We start from the raw sequence: 19,259 nt of genomic DNA, 5'->3' as shown, positions 1-19,259 counted from the left end.
ACAATTTCAATGGCTTCTGTTTTTTACATTATCACCTTTATATTTTGTTTGAATACATTCATTATATGAACCATGACTTGAAATATAATCCATCTCCACCCCAATAAGTTTATAATAAAACATAAAATAATAAGACATAAATAATAATAATAATAATAAAATAAAAAATAATAAGGCAGATTTGATGTCTGCAGTGACTTTCTGAAGATGTTTTCTCACATTGTCATCGTGTTTTCCGCAGGTGTCTGCTGGGGGAGCAGCATTACAAACAAGGACTGCAAACGTCTGGACAAACTGGTCAGGAAGACTAGTTCTGTCCTCAGCAGAAGTCTGGATCCTGTCAGAGGTGTGGTGGAACAGAGGATGAGGAGAAAACTTCAGGGTATTTTGAATAATAAAAAGCATCCCCTCCATGATACTCTGGCAGGACAGAGGAACAGCTGCAGTGAGAGACTGATCTCTCTACGATGCAGGACCGAGAGGTTCAGATGGTCCTTCATTCCAGCCGCAATTAGATTGTTTAATGTTTCTTTATCTTTCTTAATCTTTAATTTAATCTATTCATCTTTTTTTTAAAGGAAGTGTTGGAACACCCTGAATCCCCCCTCTATCTATCTATCTATCTATCTATCTATCTATCTATCTATCTATCTATCTATCTATCTATCTATCTATCTATCTATGATAATAACAATACTAACAATAACAACAACAACAACAATAATAATAATAATAATAATAATAATAATAATAATAATAGTAACAATGGTAAATATTGCCTTAAAAAGTATTCCACTATAAAAAAAAAAAAATGTAACAGTTTACACATGCTCCTGACACATTTTCAATTCCAGCATCTTTCCAGAATGAATAAATAATGTTCATTTAATTATGCAAACTCTTAAATAATATCTCTTGAAGAAAACAATGTTATTCTTGTATAAATTTTAAAAAAATATTAATTATATAATCACGTTTTTCTAAAGTTTTGAAATTCTTACAAGAGTAAAAGAGTAATCTTACAAGACGACGATTTGAGATTCTTAACCGTGTTCTTTAACATTTACATTGTGCGCATGTGCCAAGAGTAGAGCGTGTTGTTGGTCACTATGACGACGGGTCTATTAAACCTTTTAGAGCTGCAGACAGACTCGAAGGAGATTATGTACACAGGTGTTGGGCCACAGGCTGCCACGCACTATGTGGGACAGTTACATGGAGAAATAGCTAAGAAAAAGGTTTTTATTTGGTGGCTTTGTGTAAACAGGAAGCAACAGGAGGCTGCTGTTGGTGAGTGTAATGCCTAACAACTAGATGCAAGAATCTTTTTTAGCTTTTTGTTCAGCAAAGGAGCGTAAATAAAAGTAAACTAGATGAAAAAGAAAATATGTCTATGATTTGATTTTTCGAGTGAAGACTCCTGTCTGTCTGTGCCGTTTTTCTTCTTACTAACCAAGACGCCATATGAATAAACTATATATCGCTGTCTAATTGGGTTACAACCTGTCTTGAAGTCAGTGAAAATAGCTCTAAGTTGCATTGAGTTTACCATGAAAAAAAATTCGGTAAACATGACAAATTTGTTAAACCCCATTTGGATTATAAACCCAGGAACGAGGCTGCCAATTCCAAGCAATACAGTGTTTGACCAGTAGATGTCGACATACCACCTGTATGACCCAGTAGGCCTGGTAAAATTATGGATTCTTAGGTTATCTTTAAAACTGACCTCACATTCATTTATTCATTTTATTTTTATTTTTTTAAACTCAGTTTAAATCTTAAACAAGATACAGCAACATAAATGCGGGTCTGCATAAAAAAATATGTATATATGTATATATGTATATATATATATATATATATATATATATATATATATATATGTATATATGTATATATATATATATATATATATATATATATATATATATATATATATATATATATATATATATACATATATATATGTATACGTATGTATATATATATATATATATATATATATATATATATATATATATATGTATGTATATATATATATATATATATATATGTATATATATATATATATATATATATATATATATATATATGTATATATATATATATATATATATATATATATATATATATATATATATATATATGTATGTATATATATATATATATATATATATATATATATATATATATATATATATATATATATATATATATATATTCTTTTCTTTTTAGCTTTAAATTAGATAGATTTATTCACTCATTCATTCATTTTCTTACCTGCTTAGTCCATTTACGAGCTGCGAGAAGCTAGGGCCTATCCCAGCTATCAATTGGCAAGAGGCAGGCTGCACCCTGGACAGACATTTGTGTCTGCCATGAGTCATGACACACTGCCATACCATTTTAATAGCATATTTTATTAAATCTTTGGTGATTCTGTCACTGATCTAAAAACATTTTTGGTTATTTGGAGTATTGGTATCATATGGCTGAAACTTGTGTGTAAAAATGTCTACTAATTTGTAATCATGTGTAGGGATTATTTTGCAAAAAAAAAATAGATGCAAAATACACATTGTGTACATATATTCATGTCACAGTTTTGGACTGAGGCTGTTAACATCAATCAAAATATTACAATTCTCTATCCACATTATTCTTTTCATGAGTCATGAGTGTAAAATACTTATTCTGACCTAGAAGAAGTGGGACTTAATTCCAGATCATTCAGAATTATTCTAAAACAAGTAATCATTTTGAACCACGGTTAGGTTTACGTAGACTGGACCTCCACCACATATGGGGCAGGACTGACTATCTGAGTACTCTCTTTATCTGTTGCAGTTTGTATAGAAAAGCCTAAATATAACTATATCTTTTTCTTTCATTTACAAGTAGTGCAGTATGACTGAGGTTGTCTGCATAAAAACTCAGGAGGAATATGAAGATGACTTTGAGAAAGATCTGGATTGGCTAATCAGTGAGGAGAGCAGAAGTGAGGACCAGGTAAGCAGTTTGACCAAGCTTGTTGTACCTCCTGTTTCTTCTCCACCCATCACGCTACTTTTTATTTTATTGTGTAAAGCTGTGTTTGGAGTTTTGCTCTACTTACTGCAGACTGTGTACTGTCTAACGTACAGAGCTCTGTGAAACTGTGACAGTTAAAAGTGTTGAGTTACCCAACCTGGCACATCTCACTGTTTGCATGTGAAACTCATGCTGGTGACATACAGTGGCATACTTTCACTGCTCCACTGCTGGATGCAATATTGATGAAAGAACAAACATATCTCTTATCACACCAGGGCAGTTTTACCTGCTAAGTGTTGATGTTACCTTTTCATCTACATTCAAACCTAAATAATGAATGTGGAGTGTGTCTGTCTTATCTTCCTCACAGGGTCCTGACTACGAGGACATAGAGGCACAAATAGACAAAGAACTTGAAGAAGATGAAAAACAACAAAGACGGAAAAGAAAGGAGAAGAAAGGGGAAACAGAGCAGCTGGAAGAGGAGGAAGAAAGGTGGCCCTCTCCTATGGAGCCGTTGGAATACGATTCAGATCGAGACAGCCCAAACAAATCGCTACCTATAGTCCCACCTCCTTTGGAAATTGATGAGCAGACAGATGAGGAGAAAAAATACATTTTGGAGAAGATCCAGCAAGCTAACAGGGAGCTACAGGAACAGGAAACTCCAGATATGACAAGAAGGAGGCGCCTTCATTTTAAAGAGACACTGGTGGACCTGGTGGTGCCTCCACTCCAGTTTGACAAAAATGACAACAGCGGTGACACAGAGGAAGGGAAAATCCAAAGGGATTTAACAGCCAAGAATGCAGATGCAGACAGTGAAGTGTCAGGGAAGATGTCTGAATTAAAACTTTCCCCCCGTGATGAAAACAGATTATGTGGAGGCTCTGGTAAAGAGGGAGGACAGGAAATGAAGGAGGGCAGAGTGCTTGTGGAAAAGGATGGAAAATTTGACCTTGTAAGCATGAAAGAGGTGGAGAGTCAAAGCCTTTTACCCCCAATAGCAAACAGTTTCAGTGACTGTTCTCACTCCTCACCTCGTATCCAACAGCAGACTGCAAACTCCAGAAAGATCCACAATTCTGCCTCTCCTTCTAAAATCCGTATTGGCTCTTCTTCCTTTCTCCTGGGAATTGATAACCTTTGGGCCCCCAGACCTCCAACACAGCCCAGGATCAGGCCCAGTTCAGCTAACCACAGTCAGAGAAGCATCCAAAGGAGTAACAGCAAGCGACGGGTACAGTCTGCCACTGGAACACCCTGCCAGGCCACATATACCCTCTCCACCCAACAGAAAGAGCTGCTGCAGAGGATGCAGGAGAGGAAGGAGAAACTGGCCAGAGAGGTAATGGAAAAAAAAACCCAGTAAACACAAATAATTCTACATTTCAAATAATTTCTAGTTTTCCTTTTCCTTTTCTTTGCTGGATAGGCAGAACAGAGGAAACGGGAGGAAGAGGAGCTGAAGAGGCAGGAAAATGAACAGGCGTTCAAAGCCTGGTTGATGAGGAAAAGAGAGCAACTTCAGGAGGAAAGAAGGATCCAACGAGCCCAGGAGATAGAAAAGATGAATTCCCATGTATGGTCACAAAAAGACAAAGCATCCTCATTAGAAAACAAGCGTAGTTAAATAATGACAATCCTTGTTATAATGTTAGCTGTTGCTGCTACTTGTTTTTACTTCCATAGATATAACCAGAAGGTGCTTATCTCCACCTCCTTTTGAAGTTAAGGCAGCTGCATTGTGCCATTCTGTTGTTCCCATGTAAAAGGGTCTGTTTCAGTCGGAGAATGATGTCTCCCAAATGTCTTGTCCTAAAAGGAAAGGTTTGAATTAGCCATTTTTAAGATAGTCATTGTGTTGCTGCACTTATGAGTGCTATTAAGCTACTTAGCTTCTACTGAGGTGAAGGAGGCATCTGCTGGTCATATGGCAAAAATACTTGGTTGTAATGTTAATTCTAATGGACAGATTAAATTTGCATTAAGTGATAAGTCTCTAGGTGATAAATAAGCTCTATAATTTTCCTTTAAGCATCTCTACTCTGATTAAAAAAAGCGCAAATGATTATTTTCATTCAGTTTTATCAAACGACTGACTTTGCTTCCAAACGGTGTCAAACAACAAAGGACAAGTAAAAATATTTGAGACACTTTGTTAAAAAAAAGGAAGAAAAATGTATTTAATTACTTTTATTTTTGCTCCCTTTCAGAGAGACTCCAGTGATCCCGATGAGGCCTTCAGGTTGTGGCTACAGAGGAAGCAAGAGCAGCAGCAGAGGGAAAGACAGCTGGTGGAAATTAGGAGGCTTGAGGAGGACAGTGGTTACTTGTTACACAGCCGGGAGGAATGTGAACGTGCTTTCAAACTGTGAGTTTGTTGCTGTTGTCTTTTTTTCTTTAATTTGATGCCTTGTGATTTATCTGGTAGCTACAATGCCATCATGTTTTATACGATGCTAAAGCATTTCAAGACCAGAGTATAGTAGTTAAAGACAATCACTCTGCACAAATCTCAGTTTTTACCCCCATTAACTGGAGAAGGAGACATACACTATATTGCAAAAAGTACCCGCTCAGCTACCTTTACATGCACATGTACTTACTGACCATAGGGTTTAATATGATGTTGGTCCACCCTTTGAAGTTATAACAGCTTCAAGTTTTCTGGGAAAACTTTCCACAAGTTTTAGGAGTGTGTTTATGGGATTTCTTTTTTTTTTTTTTTTTACTATTCTTCCAGAAGCACATCTGTGAGGTCAGACACTCATGTTGAACAAGAAGACCTGGCTTGCAGTCTCCACTTTAATTCACCCCAAAGGTGTTCTGTCCCATTGAGGTCAGGACCCTGTGCAAGCCAGTCAAGTTCTTACACACCAAACTCGCTCATCCATGTCTTTATGGACCTTGCTTTGTGTCCTGGTGTGCAGTCATGTTGGAACAGGAAGGAACCATCCCCAAACTGTTTCTATAAACTTAGGAACGTGGAGTCGTCTAAAATCGTATAGAATAAACATTTGACATTTTCTGTAAATTTACCCTGAATGTTAGGTATAATTTTTGGTGAGTAGCTTATAGTTTCCAAGAACTCATGGAAATGTAATAGGGTTTTTTGTAATTACACATCTGGCCTTTAGGACTCCGAAACATCAGAACAGAAACCCTGAAAATCTTTATTACTTAACTGATAGAACTGAATTCACCTTTGACCGCTGTTGTCTTCTTCCTGTTTCAGCTGGCTGAAACGGAAGCGGGCGGAGAAGCGAGCAGAGCAGCAGGCAGCCCGAGAGCACTCCCGCAGATTGGTGCTGGAGGAGCGACGGGCCCGGCGCATGAGGGACCTGCTGTGCTCTGTCAATGAAACCAAACCTTTCAGGTTCACCGAACAGATGACTTACCGCTTTTGAACCAAACATAATTACAGACATAACCTCTGATTTCACACCTCAGTACATAGATTAGACTCAATTTTATTCCAGTAGTCGGTTCATACATTAATTCATCCATGAGACGAGTTGTGAAACATGACAAATGTTTACTTAGAGGTTTAGCTTTTTTTATTTCTATTTCTCTGCTGAAATCCAGTTATACCACAGTGACCTCTTCTCAGTGTAAATATATCCAGGTAAAAAATCCATTCATAACCTTAACTACAGTTGGCAAATAAGCGTCTTTTTATTGTGTTTACATATGTTTTGTGCTGTGTTAGATTGATCGTATTTACATGGAGCTTTTCATAAACTGCAGTGATGGGCAGTTGAAATCCAAGAAATAAACCATTTCCTACTGTTTTCCTTTCATCAGTTATTAATCACAGGGAGAGAATTTGGAAAGTTTTCAGAGCCTTCAAGTTTTCCACATTTTGTTTTGTATTTATATTAAAAAATGGATTAATTTCTTTGTGTGATCAAAGACAAACACAGCTATCCAACATGAAAAAGTAAACAAAACTTATTGGGGTCTTCTCTTAATTTACAAATTAAAGTTTGAAATATTCAATTTACCTAAGTAAGAAGACCTTTTGTTATAACAAGTACTGATCATTTCTGCATGTATAACAACTTGTAAAACTTAAAGTATAAAGTATTTTGCTTATTTTCACACTTAACTTTATGATATGAATGAACACAAAGAAAATGTAAAGTAATGGATTGTTTGTTTGTTTTTTATTTATAGGCAGGTACACATCCATTTATGTGTGCTACAGCATTTCATAAATATCAGTGACATAAAAGTGGCCAACCTAATAAAACAACAGGGTTACATTTCAGGTTAGCATTCTGAACTTGTGTAGAAAACAAAGTCACTCCTTAACATTTGTTTTCATGGGATTTACAGTGCACGACTCCACCTGTAACCTGTATCATCAACACTAATATATCAAAAAGAAACTTACAAATATGTATTCCTTGAAACAGGAATGATTAATATCTTTTATGAAAAAAAGTTTCTTGTATTAAAAGTAGGCAGCAGCTGTCTAATATTCAAACACATAAATAAAGATCAATCGTAAACACACACTCACTCTCACTGTGAATATGTAGCCAGATTTCTGTTCCGTTACAAGTGGACTCAAGCATGCCTGAAAACATTTTCACTTTCAGACTTGGATATCTAGAAGATAATATGCTTGTATGTATTCAGCATATAACACAAGCTCTTCTTTAAAGTCTGAAATGAGTGCTAGCTCAGAGAAACAGTGCACTGCCTACTATGATATTAATTATTACTGGCACAAAAAATGTAAAAAACTGAATAATGTAATGTTAATAATCACTTATTTAACAGTACCATTTGTGATCATAATGATGAATATTATTTGAAATTACTGACATTTAAAATAAGGCTTTTTTTTTTTTTCAATTAACTACACATAATGTAAATGATTTAACCTGCTGATAATGTCACCCCGATGTACAAATAAGCACAACCCAAAGCAGTGAAATGTCAAACTTCACAGTAAGTTACATGGAACATCTAACTAAAGACTGAGACTGGATAAGACACAAAGGACCAGAAGGTCAGCTCAAATTTGAACACAACAAAATAAAAACATCAAAATGACAACACAAAAGGACAATAACATTGAACTTGCACTTCAAACAGTACAAAAATACATATGTTCTGATCCAAGGGGTCATTCAATAAATAAAGTATTTATCGAGTAGTTGCATTGAAAAAGATGGAGAAAGGCTTTTTTTCTGCTTCTACAGTTCATCTCTGGGGTTAATGTTGAGGCTTTGGCCCCACACAGACTGTGTGTTGAGTGCCTGGATCACCTCATCTGCCTGCAGTCTCTCCTGGGAAAGAAAAAGTAAAAAAAGAACAATAAGGAGGACTGAGACTGAGATGAAGCAGAACGGTAAAAAAAAAGTATCCATTCGATGAAGATACACACATGAAAAACAATTCTCAACACGAATGTTTTAGAAAATTAAAGAGCAGTAGAGCAACTCTTTCTGCAATATACTAAAGAACCAAAAGCAAACTAACAAATAAAGAAAAACAAATATCAAAAAATACAAAACAAAAAGGCAGAACTGAGAAAACCAAATATAACCTACCAGTTCTCTGAAGAGTGGGTCCAGGGTGAACCACAGAGCCACGGCACACCTCTGCCCGTTGGTGACAGCCCTCACGCCATGTGGATTCTCCCCGCCTGAAGAGAAGCCCACCATCCTGCCACACTTGGGTTTTACTGATGCCTGGAAAAGATGGCAGAGACATGAATCTGTTAAAGTAACACAAACGCTGTTCACATTGGAAACACGTCTGCATTCAATCAGAATTCATCTTGTTTTTTCTCAGTTTAAATCTTCACACAGCTCAAAGTTAAAAACAAAAACTGATTAAATGTATTGATCCACAAATTTTAGATGTCTTTTCGGTAAAAAATGAACATCTGTTATTCTGTTGCTTTGTTTTGGAAATTTTGGTTTATCTTCTCCATTATAATCCTTTTCTTACTGGTCTTTCTCTTTAAACATGCTCATCATCATTAATCTTGTGCTCCACGTCTATGTATGAGCTCTGGTTGTGCTTCATGATTTTACAACTCATCCTCGCTTGTTTGTGGCAACCTGAACCCAGGAAATGGACAATGATGATGTGTCACAGATTGGTAAAGAATCATATCTCAAGTTATCCCAACACATGTTATGGCAACACTTTGTATCGCCTTCCTACAACCAGGATGTCCAAGCACTTTAATTTAAAAGGCTTCCTGTGGACTGTATTCGTGAGGCACTTTTTTGTTTTACTTGAATAGTCAAAGCATATTTGTGCTATCACACAGCACTTCAAAATAAATACATTAAAAAAATCATTTTATAAGTTTTAAACACATCATTCAAACACCAATGATCACAATGGAGGCATTGCTCAATGTAGCATTCTGCATGTAGGCTGGGGAAGTCAGGATTCAATCCACTAATCTTCTAGCTGAAAGACAACTACTCCTGAGATCCTGAGCTACCACCAGCATTTTGATAAATGTACATTTGGTGGTGATTTTTTTTTTTTTTTAACAAAAGGTCTTTCATCCATCAACTGTTGGCTGCTTATCCAGGTAAATGAAAACCATGGATGAATGGTATATAAGGCAACAGACTAAACAAAGGTTCCCAGATCTCCCCATCCCCTAACTAACTTATTTAGCTCCTCTGAGGGGACATCAAGCCATTATCTTAGTTGTACATATTTTTAAGTAACCTATATGAAAAGCTTGGCTGGCATAAATGAACCAAACAGCCCGGCTTTCCTCTGCTTGTAATCTTTCATCCTGAAATAAATATCATCTCTCTGGAGAACCATCTCACCGTGACTGTTTTGGCATCCATTTCTGTGAATATAAACTCCCCTCCTTCAAAATCTCCATTTAGATACAACAGTGCACTGAAAAAGTACAAAAGAACAGTCAGTCATTGCAGAGAAATATAAAATATTTCACTCAATAAAATGCATAAATACGTTTTATCCCATCAACAGCGAAGCATCACACCTGTAGTCTCTGTATGTGTATGCTGGCGGTTCCTTCCAGCACTCATTAGCATCAGGATCCAACAGACAGTTATCAGCATGGATAGGATGGCTCAGGTCATTCCTGTGATCTTGTTGGCCTAAGAACAAACAATAACAAACACTAAAACATTAGACATGCAGCTACAGAGTTAGCACATTACAGAAACAGATAGCTTCCCATTTCCATCAATAAATCACCCTGGATGTTAGAATGTGGAACTTTAATTATGGACAAAAAGAAATGACTGTGCATGTATTATGACATCAACTGTGTGTATTACTGTGCATAAGCTACCTGTGATGGCTGTCCGACACACCAGGTGTGTGTAGGAGAAGTGCAGAGTGGAGTTTAGCATGAAATAGGACTCAATGATTCGTCTTGCTCGTTCGCTGGCATCGTAGAAGAGGCGAGCACTCCCCATTGGCACCCTGCCTTCGTAACCATACTGCAGGGACGAGGAAAAAAAAAGTAAAAATTACGATATAAAGTTTGGACAACCTCAAGATTAAATCACGAAGTGCTGTTAGGTTAGCTGTTTCTGTTTAGTATTAGGTGTACCTGCAGAGTTTTGAGTACAGTAGCTCCTTCAAACTTCTCATTGGGAGTGTGTGGAGATGTTCTCCCTCTGTAACCGTCTCCTGCCATGGTGACAGCCTGCATGATGTTAATGAAACCACAAAAAGGGTTGTCACCAACCAATATTAGGTTTTGTTATCCTACCAGCCTTTTTCCCATCATTATATAAAGTGCCCTCACATATGCCAGGTTTCTGAGATCTGCACACTCCTCCTCAGATATAACATGATCAAACAACACCCGCTGGGTCCCGTTCAAGGCCATGGAGTTCTGCACCAGCTGCACACTGTCGTACACTAAGGGCCCACCTACACGGATCACAGAACAGTATGTAACATGTTAGCTTTGCAATCTGACAACATTTTAATTCACTGTTTAAGTCATCTGCAGGAACAGTCTCAGAGCAAAGGTTACCCTCTTTGAGCTGCTGTGAAACAATGGCAGTGACATTTTTCTTCTCTGAGATGGGAACATACTCCATCCAGCCATCTGTGCCAGAGGGAATCCTGAGAGCGGAGAAAGCAGAAGGCCCAGTTTTCATTAGATGCAAGAGTTATGATGTTAAGAAGAAAAAAACAGGAGAAATATCCTCATGATTACAAATGATGGCATTTCCTTCTGTGCCATCTGCTCCTGTCTGGACAGAACTGTATATTTTTTCTATTTAAAGAGCACATCCTGATCACCATCATTAACTAATGCTGAGGGATTTTTCTTTTAGATATTTACATCTAGCAGCTGTGTAACCAGAGATAATAAAGATTTATAAAATAATTTCATTTTATTAATCCACAATGGGAAATTCAACTCAGCATTTGATCCATCTCTCGATAAACAACAAGAGCAGTGGGCCGCCATGTTTTACATGCGCTTAAAGCAGTTGGGAGGTGTTAAAGGCTTTGCTCAAGTGCCAACAGAGTGGTTCACCTGCAGTGGCACACCAGGAACTCAAATCCAGGTTTTTCCTATGCAAACCCACCTCTGTAACTAAGAGTCTGTAACTAAACTAGAGTTACTTAACCTTACTTAACTTAAACCCTGGTTTGTTTATGACAGAGTGAGCTGTTCCACCTACTAGGCTACCACTTACCCACTGTGAAGTTTTCTCTGTCAAATAACTACTTCTGCTTCTAACAGACACCTTGTTCAGGAACATTTTAGCTTTTATTGGCAACAACAAATCGCATCTATTACCATCTATATTTGCTTTTTATCAAATCAAAATTCAAAATCAAATTTTATTTGATACAAAAAATTAGCACAAAGTGCTAAAAAACATACACCTAATCCTAATCTGTCACATTCGCTCATACACACACATAATATGCATTCACCTTTTGCCTTTCCTTCTCTTCAACTGAATATTATTGGAATAAACATCCGGCTTGACACTGCTGTTACAAACACACCTTGTTCTTTCACTACAGTCAATCACTTTTTTAATAATCTTGTCAAACACTTGGTTGAATATTTGCATCTATTAATTAGTTGAGGCTTTTGTGTATTTGCTATTTTGGTGTGTTGAGTATGGCCGTCCTCTGAAGTAATCATTCCCTCATCCTTAATGCTTTTAGGACACTTATATAGCTCTGACATTTTTTATAGAAATGCAGCAAGCTGTTGAGAAATGAGTGCACGAGCTGAGCTGGAAACTATTCCATCCTGATGGACAAGGAACATAGGAGAGCGCTGAGTAGAACATAGTTAGTCATTACAAGTTTGTAGGATGCTATAGGCAAACTGCATGATAATAATGTGCAGTTTGTCTTTTGTTCACCTAATGTTGCACATTGAAATCTTTTTACCTGTTTGAGTTGTCCCTTCCACCTGTGCTGCTCCAGTAATTCTGCAAGAGACAAAGGAAACTCAGTAGTAAGTAGTAAGAGCATAGCTTTTATTTAAAGAAAAAAAATCAGTTAGCATAGCTCTTAATTAAAAAAAATAAATAAATAAATAGAACCAACAAGCTAAACACAGAAAGAGCCTGCTGCCTCTGGTGTAGATGTGACCAGCAGATGGTGGTGTTGGCCAATCAGAGGCCGTGCGATGGCCGTGCCAGACACCTGTTACCCTACTTTATGTCAGTCGGCAGCAGGCACACATTAAAGCTGTTACACACTCAGCTGGAGATCTGTTCCACATCAGAGGCATGTGGGCTGGTTTAACAACAACCGGCTGTTGATTATCAAAATCTTCCCTCATGTTTGGGCAAAAGTAAAAAATTTCAGAGCAGTGAATGTCAGCAGTTCCTTATGCGGTTTCGGATGAACCTGAAAATCAATATTGTTGTATTCTGTTAACTCACCCCTTCTGTGAAGTCAGCACCCATTATTTTGCTGCCAATCAGAAGGAGCTCGAGTTCTCGTTTATGCCTCCTCAGGTATATCGCGGCTTCCTGCAGACACAGACACACAACACCACACAATGGTTTATAACAACATCTACAAAAAGAAAGGTATATTACTGAATTTAAGTGTTCTTTAAGGCTTGTAGTTACATTGCAACAGCAATATTAAAGCTGATATGAGACTTTAATAATCACAGAACAGACAATCACAGCAGCAAAATGATCTGGGTCTGCTCCTAAACTCAACAGCTTCCCCCTTTATTTTTGTGTCACTTCTCCATGAAGTTTCATCAAATTATTTACAGTCAATTGTCATTTTAAGACAACTTTTTTTATATATAATATTTTGATAGAAAATCAAAGGCAAATAAATCTCAAATCAAAGTGAATTTAAAATGGTTAACATACTTTGCTGTTTTTTCATTCTTATCTAACACATGTTTGATGGGGATTCCTAAAAGCAAGTAGTGAATTCCAGTTTACACATCAATGTAGTGGTGAAGAAATTTCCCTGATAAACTGTAAACAAACCTTTCAGAGGGAGTAAGGCCATGATGATGATGAGTATTACGAAACCTGAGCAGCATTTTCATTTTCTGCCAACTTCCAAATACCCAAACTCAAACTTGTTTTAAAGGCTTTTGCAGGCACTCTGACCCCACTTATCCTCCTCCTGAGCTCCTGAAAGGCAGGATTCTTTGGCAGGGAGGCAGGCCGGGCCTGGCACTTACATCCAGGACTTTACAAAATGAGCTCCCTGAGGCAGGAAGGCAGAGGAGGCGATCTGTAGGCCAATTACTGTGCTGTAAACTGACAGGACTGGAAAGATTGGATAAGTGGAAAAATGTAAGCTATGATGAAATTTTTTTTAAACATGTTGGCTTTTTAGTGTTTCTATCTCCAGACACACTCACACTTTGTTACATACTGCTTGGAACATACTGTCTCTAAAAGGCTTTCCAAAAAAAGCGATTTGCACTTTGGCGTTAAAGAGGATGATAACCAGCCTGACGGGAACACACACTCAACTTTTAATTACTTGTAAGAATAATGAGAAAGTGGGAGGGACTGTGGTAGAAGACTTATCGCTGGATTGAGAAACACATTCAAGGAGGAAGCAAACTGTAAGAGGCAACTTCTGCCAAAAACACAAGTTGCAAGTTTGTCCAAGAAATACAACAAAATGGTTGCAGCATCTCGTTTCCTGTCAAATACACACTTTTCTCCTTGGTCTCTCATCTCAATCTATGTCATCATTTTATCTCTTTTCTGTGCAGCAGTCTGGTGAAGAAAGTTTTCCACTTTTCTTCAGTTCAAATCCTGAGCAGCTGTTGGAGCTTGTTCTTGTGGGTTTCTTTTGTTTATACATTCTTGCATGTGTAAACGCAGCAATGATTTGCTTTTATCTGAGAGCTTTCAACAGTCTTCCTGAGAAAATTAAGTGATTTCTGCGTCAGAATCAAGTCTGTTTTTCATCAGGAGGAAAAAAAAAACAGATTTCTCAGTTTACTTGCCGTGTACAATTTTTCTAGTTAACACTTTTACATCTATGTTAAACAACAGAAAGACTCTCTGTGGTGCTAATTTCATACATGTCAGTCATGTCAGTCCTCTCTTTTTAATTAAACTGATTGGATATCAGATGATTCACATTTTAGCACTACTCATTTGTCCAGACTTTTGTTACCTGAATTCTTTTAAAAATGTATTTTTCATATTTTTTTCTTATTATTAGATAAATATTGACAAATTGCAATTATATTTTCTGATTGAAATTTACATGATGGAATTCTTATTATGTTTTTAAGGGTGAATTACTTCCAATAACTTACATTACAATATGTAATATGTGAAAAATTAGTTAATTATCTTAACAATAAAAAGTCTAAATTATTGTTGTTTTATGTCTGGGCCGAGAACTGTAGCACATTTTAAACTTTTGTTGGGGTGCCTGCTCTGCTGTGTGGCTGTCCCTGTTTCCCCGGCAACAAGATCTTCACCAGTTCCTTATCAAGTAATCATCAGCAGCAGAATAAAAGACCAGCTCAGCCAGATTGTTGTTCACCTCGTGGTAACGGCTCTTTTCCATCTCAGCTAATTGTCCTCCTTGCTTTATTTCCTCATCTAACTTAGTCTTTGTCTGTTTCTGAGGATCCTGCCTGTCTGCTTGCCTACCTGCTACACTTGCCAAGGAAATCAAATAAACGCTTTATTTGAATGTTGATCCATGTCTGCGCTTGGATCCTGGAAGTCATTCCAAAACCATAACAATTTCTAAATTTATTGGTCTATAATTTAGGTTATATGGAATGCATATAACCTAAAATGCCATTACAACTGTTGCATGCTAATTGTCTTTCATAAGTTAACTTTTTTCATGTTAGCCACAAAAAAAAAAAAAAAAATTGTCCATCTTTTATAATCTCTGCAGGATGTGGTTGTATTTTAAAATGATAACCACCTGGTTTCAGTTCCCACTCTGTTGCCCCTTATTCATGTAATTTGCCTTTTGCTTTCCACTTTCCTGTCTCCTTCCACAACTAAATAAAGGCTAACACACCGGTTCCACAGAGAAAAAAAACACTTTATACTTTCACCCTCCAAACCTTCACTACACATCCTCCAGTGGCCCAGCAGTTCCTCACCTCTCTCGGTTTGCTGTCATGTCCCAGCACCTCTCTATAGAAATCCACATTGTCCATCATGAACTCTTCTCCTTCATGGAATAAAAGGTAGGTCAGAGCGCACTGCAGCGCATCCTTCAGCCTGTTTTCTGAACAAAGAAAGGGAAGCATTAAGCAGCTGAAGAAGTTACATCTTCATAACTGTTGTCTCACATACACACCCACTGAGTTTTGCAGCGCTAACCCATCTGCTGGATGTACTTGATGACCTGCTTTTGTGAAATTGTATCTATTGCTGCTGACATTCCAACACTATTACTACAATGGGACAAAAGCTCTTCTATGGTTGACATAGTGGAAACAACACACACATAGACCCACAGGGCCCAGGAGCTATTAGTCAATGATAAAGTGAAACATTAGTACTGCAGGGATATCTTATGATTTTCCTTGCTCTTAACACAAATGCAAACACAGTCGGACATATTTAGCCTAAAACACAAAACATTAACACACACCTTCATCTCCACATACAGAGCAAGTCCACACACAAACAGGTTCTTTACTAGACTCTGAAGAGTTCCTGCAGAGGTGAGGCGGTGAAAGTGTTGCTGCTTTCCCAAGTCCATAAGAATCCAGAGCTCAAACAGAAAATTGTCACTGTAGATTTATTTAAGAAAGCAAAGCTCGGCCATATGTTTATGGCTCTTTAAGTATAATTTGTGGATTTCACATCTTAGGACATTGTCTTTCACAACTACGCCTTGTATCTGTGCCAACATTTTTTCTATAGGGCTTTTCACTGCTTTATCACACACAAACACCAGAGACACACACATTCAGGCAGAAGCCTCAACATTTGAGTGGATACATACACAAACCAGATAATGTGAAGGATGTAAAACAAATTCCTAACAGGGTGCGGTCCTCTGCGGACTGACTCAACCTGTCTGCAGGTCTTTGTGGTCATGATGAGTGCTTGTGTGCGTTTGGGCACATGACATATGGGTGTATCCAAACTTTTTGTTCATACACTTAACACAGTCTGATGTCATATTTAAGAACAATGAACTCATTCTGTCAAAACCTGACAGTTTGGGTCTCTTTAATGTACATTTCTTGGGAAAATGTGCACACTCCCATATGAACTATACACTATATGACTATACACTGACTATACTAGTTGACTTTGATACTTTAAGTCACAGTTAAAAATCTGCCTGTTCAGGCTTGTTTTCTCTCTGAGTTAGCAAGCCTGAACAGTGTCTCAATGTGTTGTTTTTTTTTATGTTTATTCGATTTTTGATTGCTTTGTCATTTTTTACATTTTATTTAACTTCTGTTACATATTGTGCTTTGTACCCTACCTATACGGTTACCTTGAGTCTCGACAAAGGTGCCTATTAATAAAATGTATTATTATCATTGCATAAATGTATCATTTACCTTTGAAATATGCAAACTGAAGGTAGTCGTAGTGCAGAGGCAGGTAGTTCTCCATTGGCGAGAGGCGGCCTGGCCGAGTTGCGAGGTCTCTAACACACTCGTGTTCACAGTGCAGCACCTGAGTAAAATGATCTGCAACACAAATGGCACTGGTTGGTTTACAGATGAATGACATCCATGTTGTAATTACAGTAAGTTTTCATGACCTGCTGGGTTTCATTCTTAATGTTTGATTTTTTAAGTGCTCTCAGAGAAAGTTAAGTATGAAAACTTCTGCATGTCCTTGCTGACTGTGACAGGAAACTGTGGATATATAGACCAGATAAAGGCTGTTGAGGTTTATACAAGAGGCAAGGTTTAATAATGTTAGGCCTCTATCATTTAAAAATGAAAGAGTGCATGAATGGATGGATTCATGCAGTGTTTCCCACTGCCCTTCATGTTTTACAGGCAACCCTACTTTAAGACGCCTGAATGAAATGAAAGGCTCTTTAATAGGCTGGCAAAGAACTTGATGAAGAAGTTGATTCATATGGTTACATGAATTGCTCTTGAAGTGAATAAGGGTGGTAAATGTTTTCACCACTGTTTACTTCTGGTGAAGAATCTTTTACGAATTTGCCTGAACATGTTCGTAAAAATTTGATTGTACAATGAGTCTGTTCTGCTAAGCTGTACCAAGTTAAATGCAGTTAAGCCAAAATCTCACATTTCCCCTTTAACAGCACAGAACTACATGTGTTTGTTGTACCAAGTTGTTGTGTTTCCTCAGGCGAGGATAAACACTGTCATTTGTTCATCCTTTGAGGAATCCAGATTTTACTGGGTGCTACATATCATTTCCTTATGTCCAACACTGAGAGGAGAGCCAGCAGTGTGGGTGATAGCATACTTGTGTGTTTGTTGTGAGCATGTATGCACAGTGAAGTCACTCTTGAGCAGCTGCAGCAACTTTTCTTCACTTTAAGATGAGAAGTTGTGATGTGTTTCAAAAGAGTCTCAAAAGAAATCAAAGCTCAATTGTGCAGAACTGCAGAGGGAGGAACACGGGAAAAATCTGGAAATTAAACCAATAATGACTGAAATTTTTTTTTTTTTTTTTATCCAGCTCACACAGCAGATTGCATTACTATCATAAATGCATACATCTTTCCACAAATAAACATTTTGATCCCAGATTCTTTCATAGCCATGCTATGGAAAACAATCCTCCTGATTCTAAGTTAAACAAATCCTGACCAAAAGTAATTAGCCGTCTTTTGGTGTTTATGCAACCGGTCATGCGTATGTGAGGTAAAGCACACTTGTCAGTAATTAGACTGCAGTTGCTGTCCTGACGCATGTCAATAGAGTCCTTGATCAAGCTGCTGTGTATCAGACAATGTAGTTGAGAAACAATGAGGCTTGCTGTGGAGAGATGACTTTCCTCCACATCAAACATTTGTATTTCTATGCATTACAGCAAGACAGTTAAAGCTTCCAATTAAAGCTTCTTTTAGTACTACATAAGTATAAAACACTGAGCAAACGGAAATAGCTGATAAAACAGGACATAAAATAGGAGCTTGGGGTCTCTTATTTTATGAGGCTTGTTAAAAAAGTGTGACTAATACTTGGTAATGGCCAGTTGTACTCCTCACTATGACTGCCAGGATGATGAGTGCTTGCTGTACACTCGAGCTCTTTTGCACTTCTGTTTCCTTTGCAGTTTGCCTTTCTGACTCTTTTGTGTTCCCACCAACATCTAACATGCAAATGTTGATTAGGTTAGCAAAATATGTCCTTTATTTCCATTTAGACTTCAGATCTAAGATTGGAATTAGAAAACTTAAAATTAAAGATTCAGCCTCCTTTTTTTTTTTTTTTTTTTTTACAAAAAAAAATCTTAAGAATGATTTAAAAGGTAAAAAGCAAGAAAACAAATACTGAAAATAATAATCAACAGGAATATATCCCTTCGAACTAATGTAATTAAAACAGGGTCAGAAACAAAAAAAATAAAAAAAGAAAGAAAAAATGCAAGTGGAAAAAGAGCAAATATGCAGTGTCTCAGGTCAATTTTCTTTAATCTTCAGAGACCAGGCTGCTGTTCTGGCTGGAATTTAATCTGTTTACTAGAAGACTGATGAAGTATGTTTTCCAAATCCCAGAACAAACTTAGTATCACTAAAATGTCTGAGGGTGTCTCAAAGCATTCAGTGGTACT

The 19,259-nt window shown here is 37.2% G+C and overlaps 2 protein-coding genes across 3 annotated transcripts in view; one reads left to right on the top strand and one right to left on the bottom strand.

Moving 5' to 3' along the window:
* Positions 1 to 2,910: 2,910 nt before the first annotated feature.
* On the top strand, positions 2,911 to 6,446 carry ccdc181 (coiled-coil domain containing 181; the record flags this gene model as incomplete). Its single annotated transcript, XM_079244881.1, has 5 exons — positions 2,911 to 3,012; positions 3,407 to 4,384; positions 4,472 to 4,618; positions 5,253 to 5,410; positions 6,275 to 6,446. The coding sequence occupies 5 exons, from the start codon at positions 2,911 to 2,913 to the stop codon at positions 6,444 to 6,446; spliced, it is 1,557 nt and encodes a 518-aa protein (XP_079101007.1).
* Positions 6,447 to 7,243: 797 nt separating this feature from the next.
* Positions 7,244 to 19,259, bottom strand: part of p3h2 (prolyl 3-hydroxylase 2) — a 55,154-nt gene continuing 43,138 nt past the window's right edge. For both annotated transcript variants that reach the window (XM_079244667.1, XM_079244668.1), the window contains 12 exons: positions 17,054 to 17,185; positions 15,629 to 15,756; positions 12,942 to 13,031; positions 12,442 to 12,482; positions 11,051 to 11,142; positions 10,817 to 10,944; positions 10,619 to 10,714; positions 10,355 to 10,505; positions 10,040 to 10,157; positions 9,858 to 9,933; positions 8,604 to 8,744; positions 7,244 to 8,339 (listed from right to left, as the gene is read on the bottom strand). In XM_079244667.1, the coding sequence (XP_079100793.1) occupies positions 8,247 to 8,339; positions 8,604 to 8,744; positions 9,858 to 9,933; positions 10,040 to 10,157; positions 10,355 to 10,505; positions 10,619 to 10,714; positions 10,817 to 10,944; positions 11,051 to 11,142; positions 12,442 to 12,482; positions 12,942 to 13,031; positions 15,629 to 15,756; positions 17,054 to 17,185 (1,286 nt within the window). In that variant the 3' untranslated portion in view covers positions 7,244 to 8,246. The remainder of the gene's footprint in view (positions 8,340 to 8,603; positions 8,745 to 9,857; positions 9,934 to 10,039; positions 10,158 to 10,354; positions 10,506 to 10,618; positions 10,715 to 10,816; positions 10,945 to 11,050; positions 11,143 to 12,441; positions 12,483 to 12,941; positions 13,032 to 15,628; positions 15,757 to 17,053; positions 17,186 to 19,259) is intronic.

Source organism: Telmatherina bonti (genome assembly GCF_933228915.1).
Source record: "Telmatherina bonti genome assembly, chromosome: 8".
Classification (NCBI taxonomy): Eukaryota; Metazoa; Chordata; class Actinopteri; order Atheriniformes; family Telmatherinidae; genus Telmatherina; species Telmatherina bonti.
Note: the sequence above shows the minus strand (reverse complement) of the source record. Positions and strands in the feature narration are given on the sequence as shown.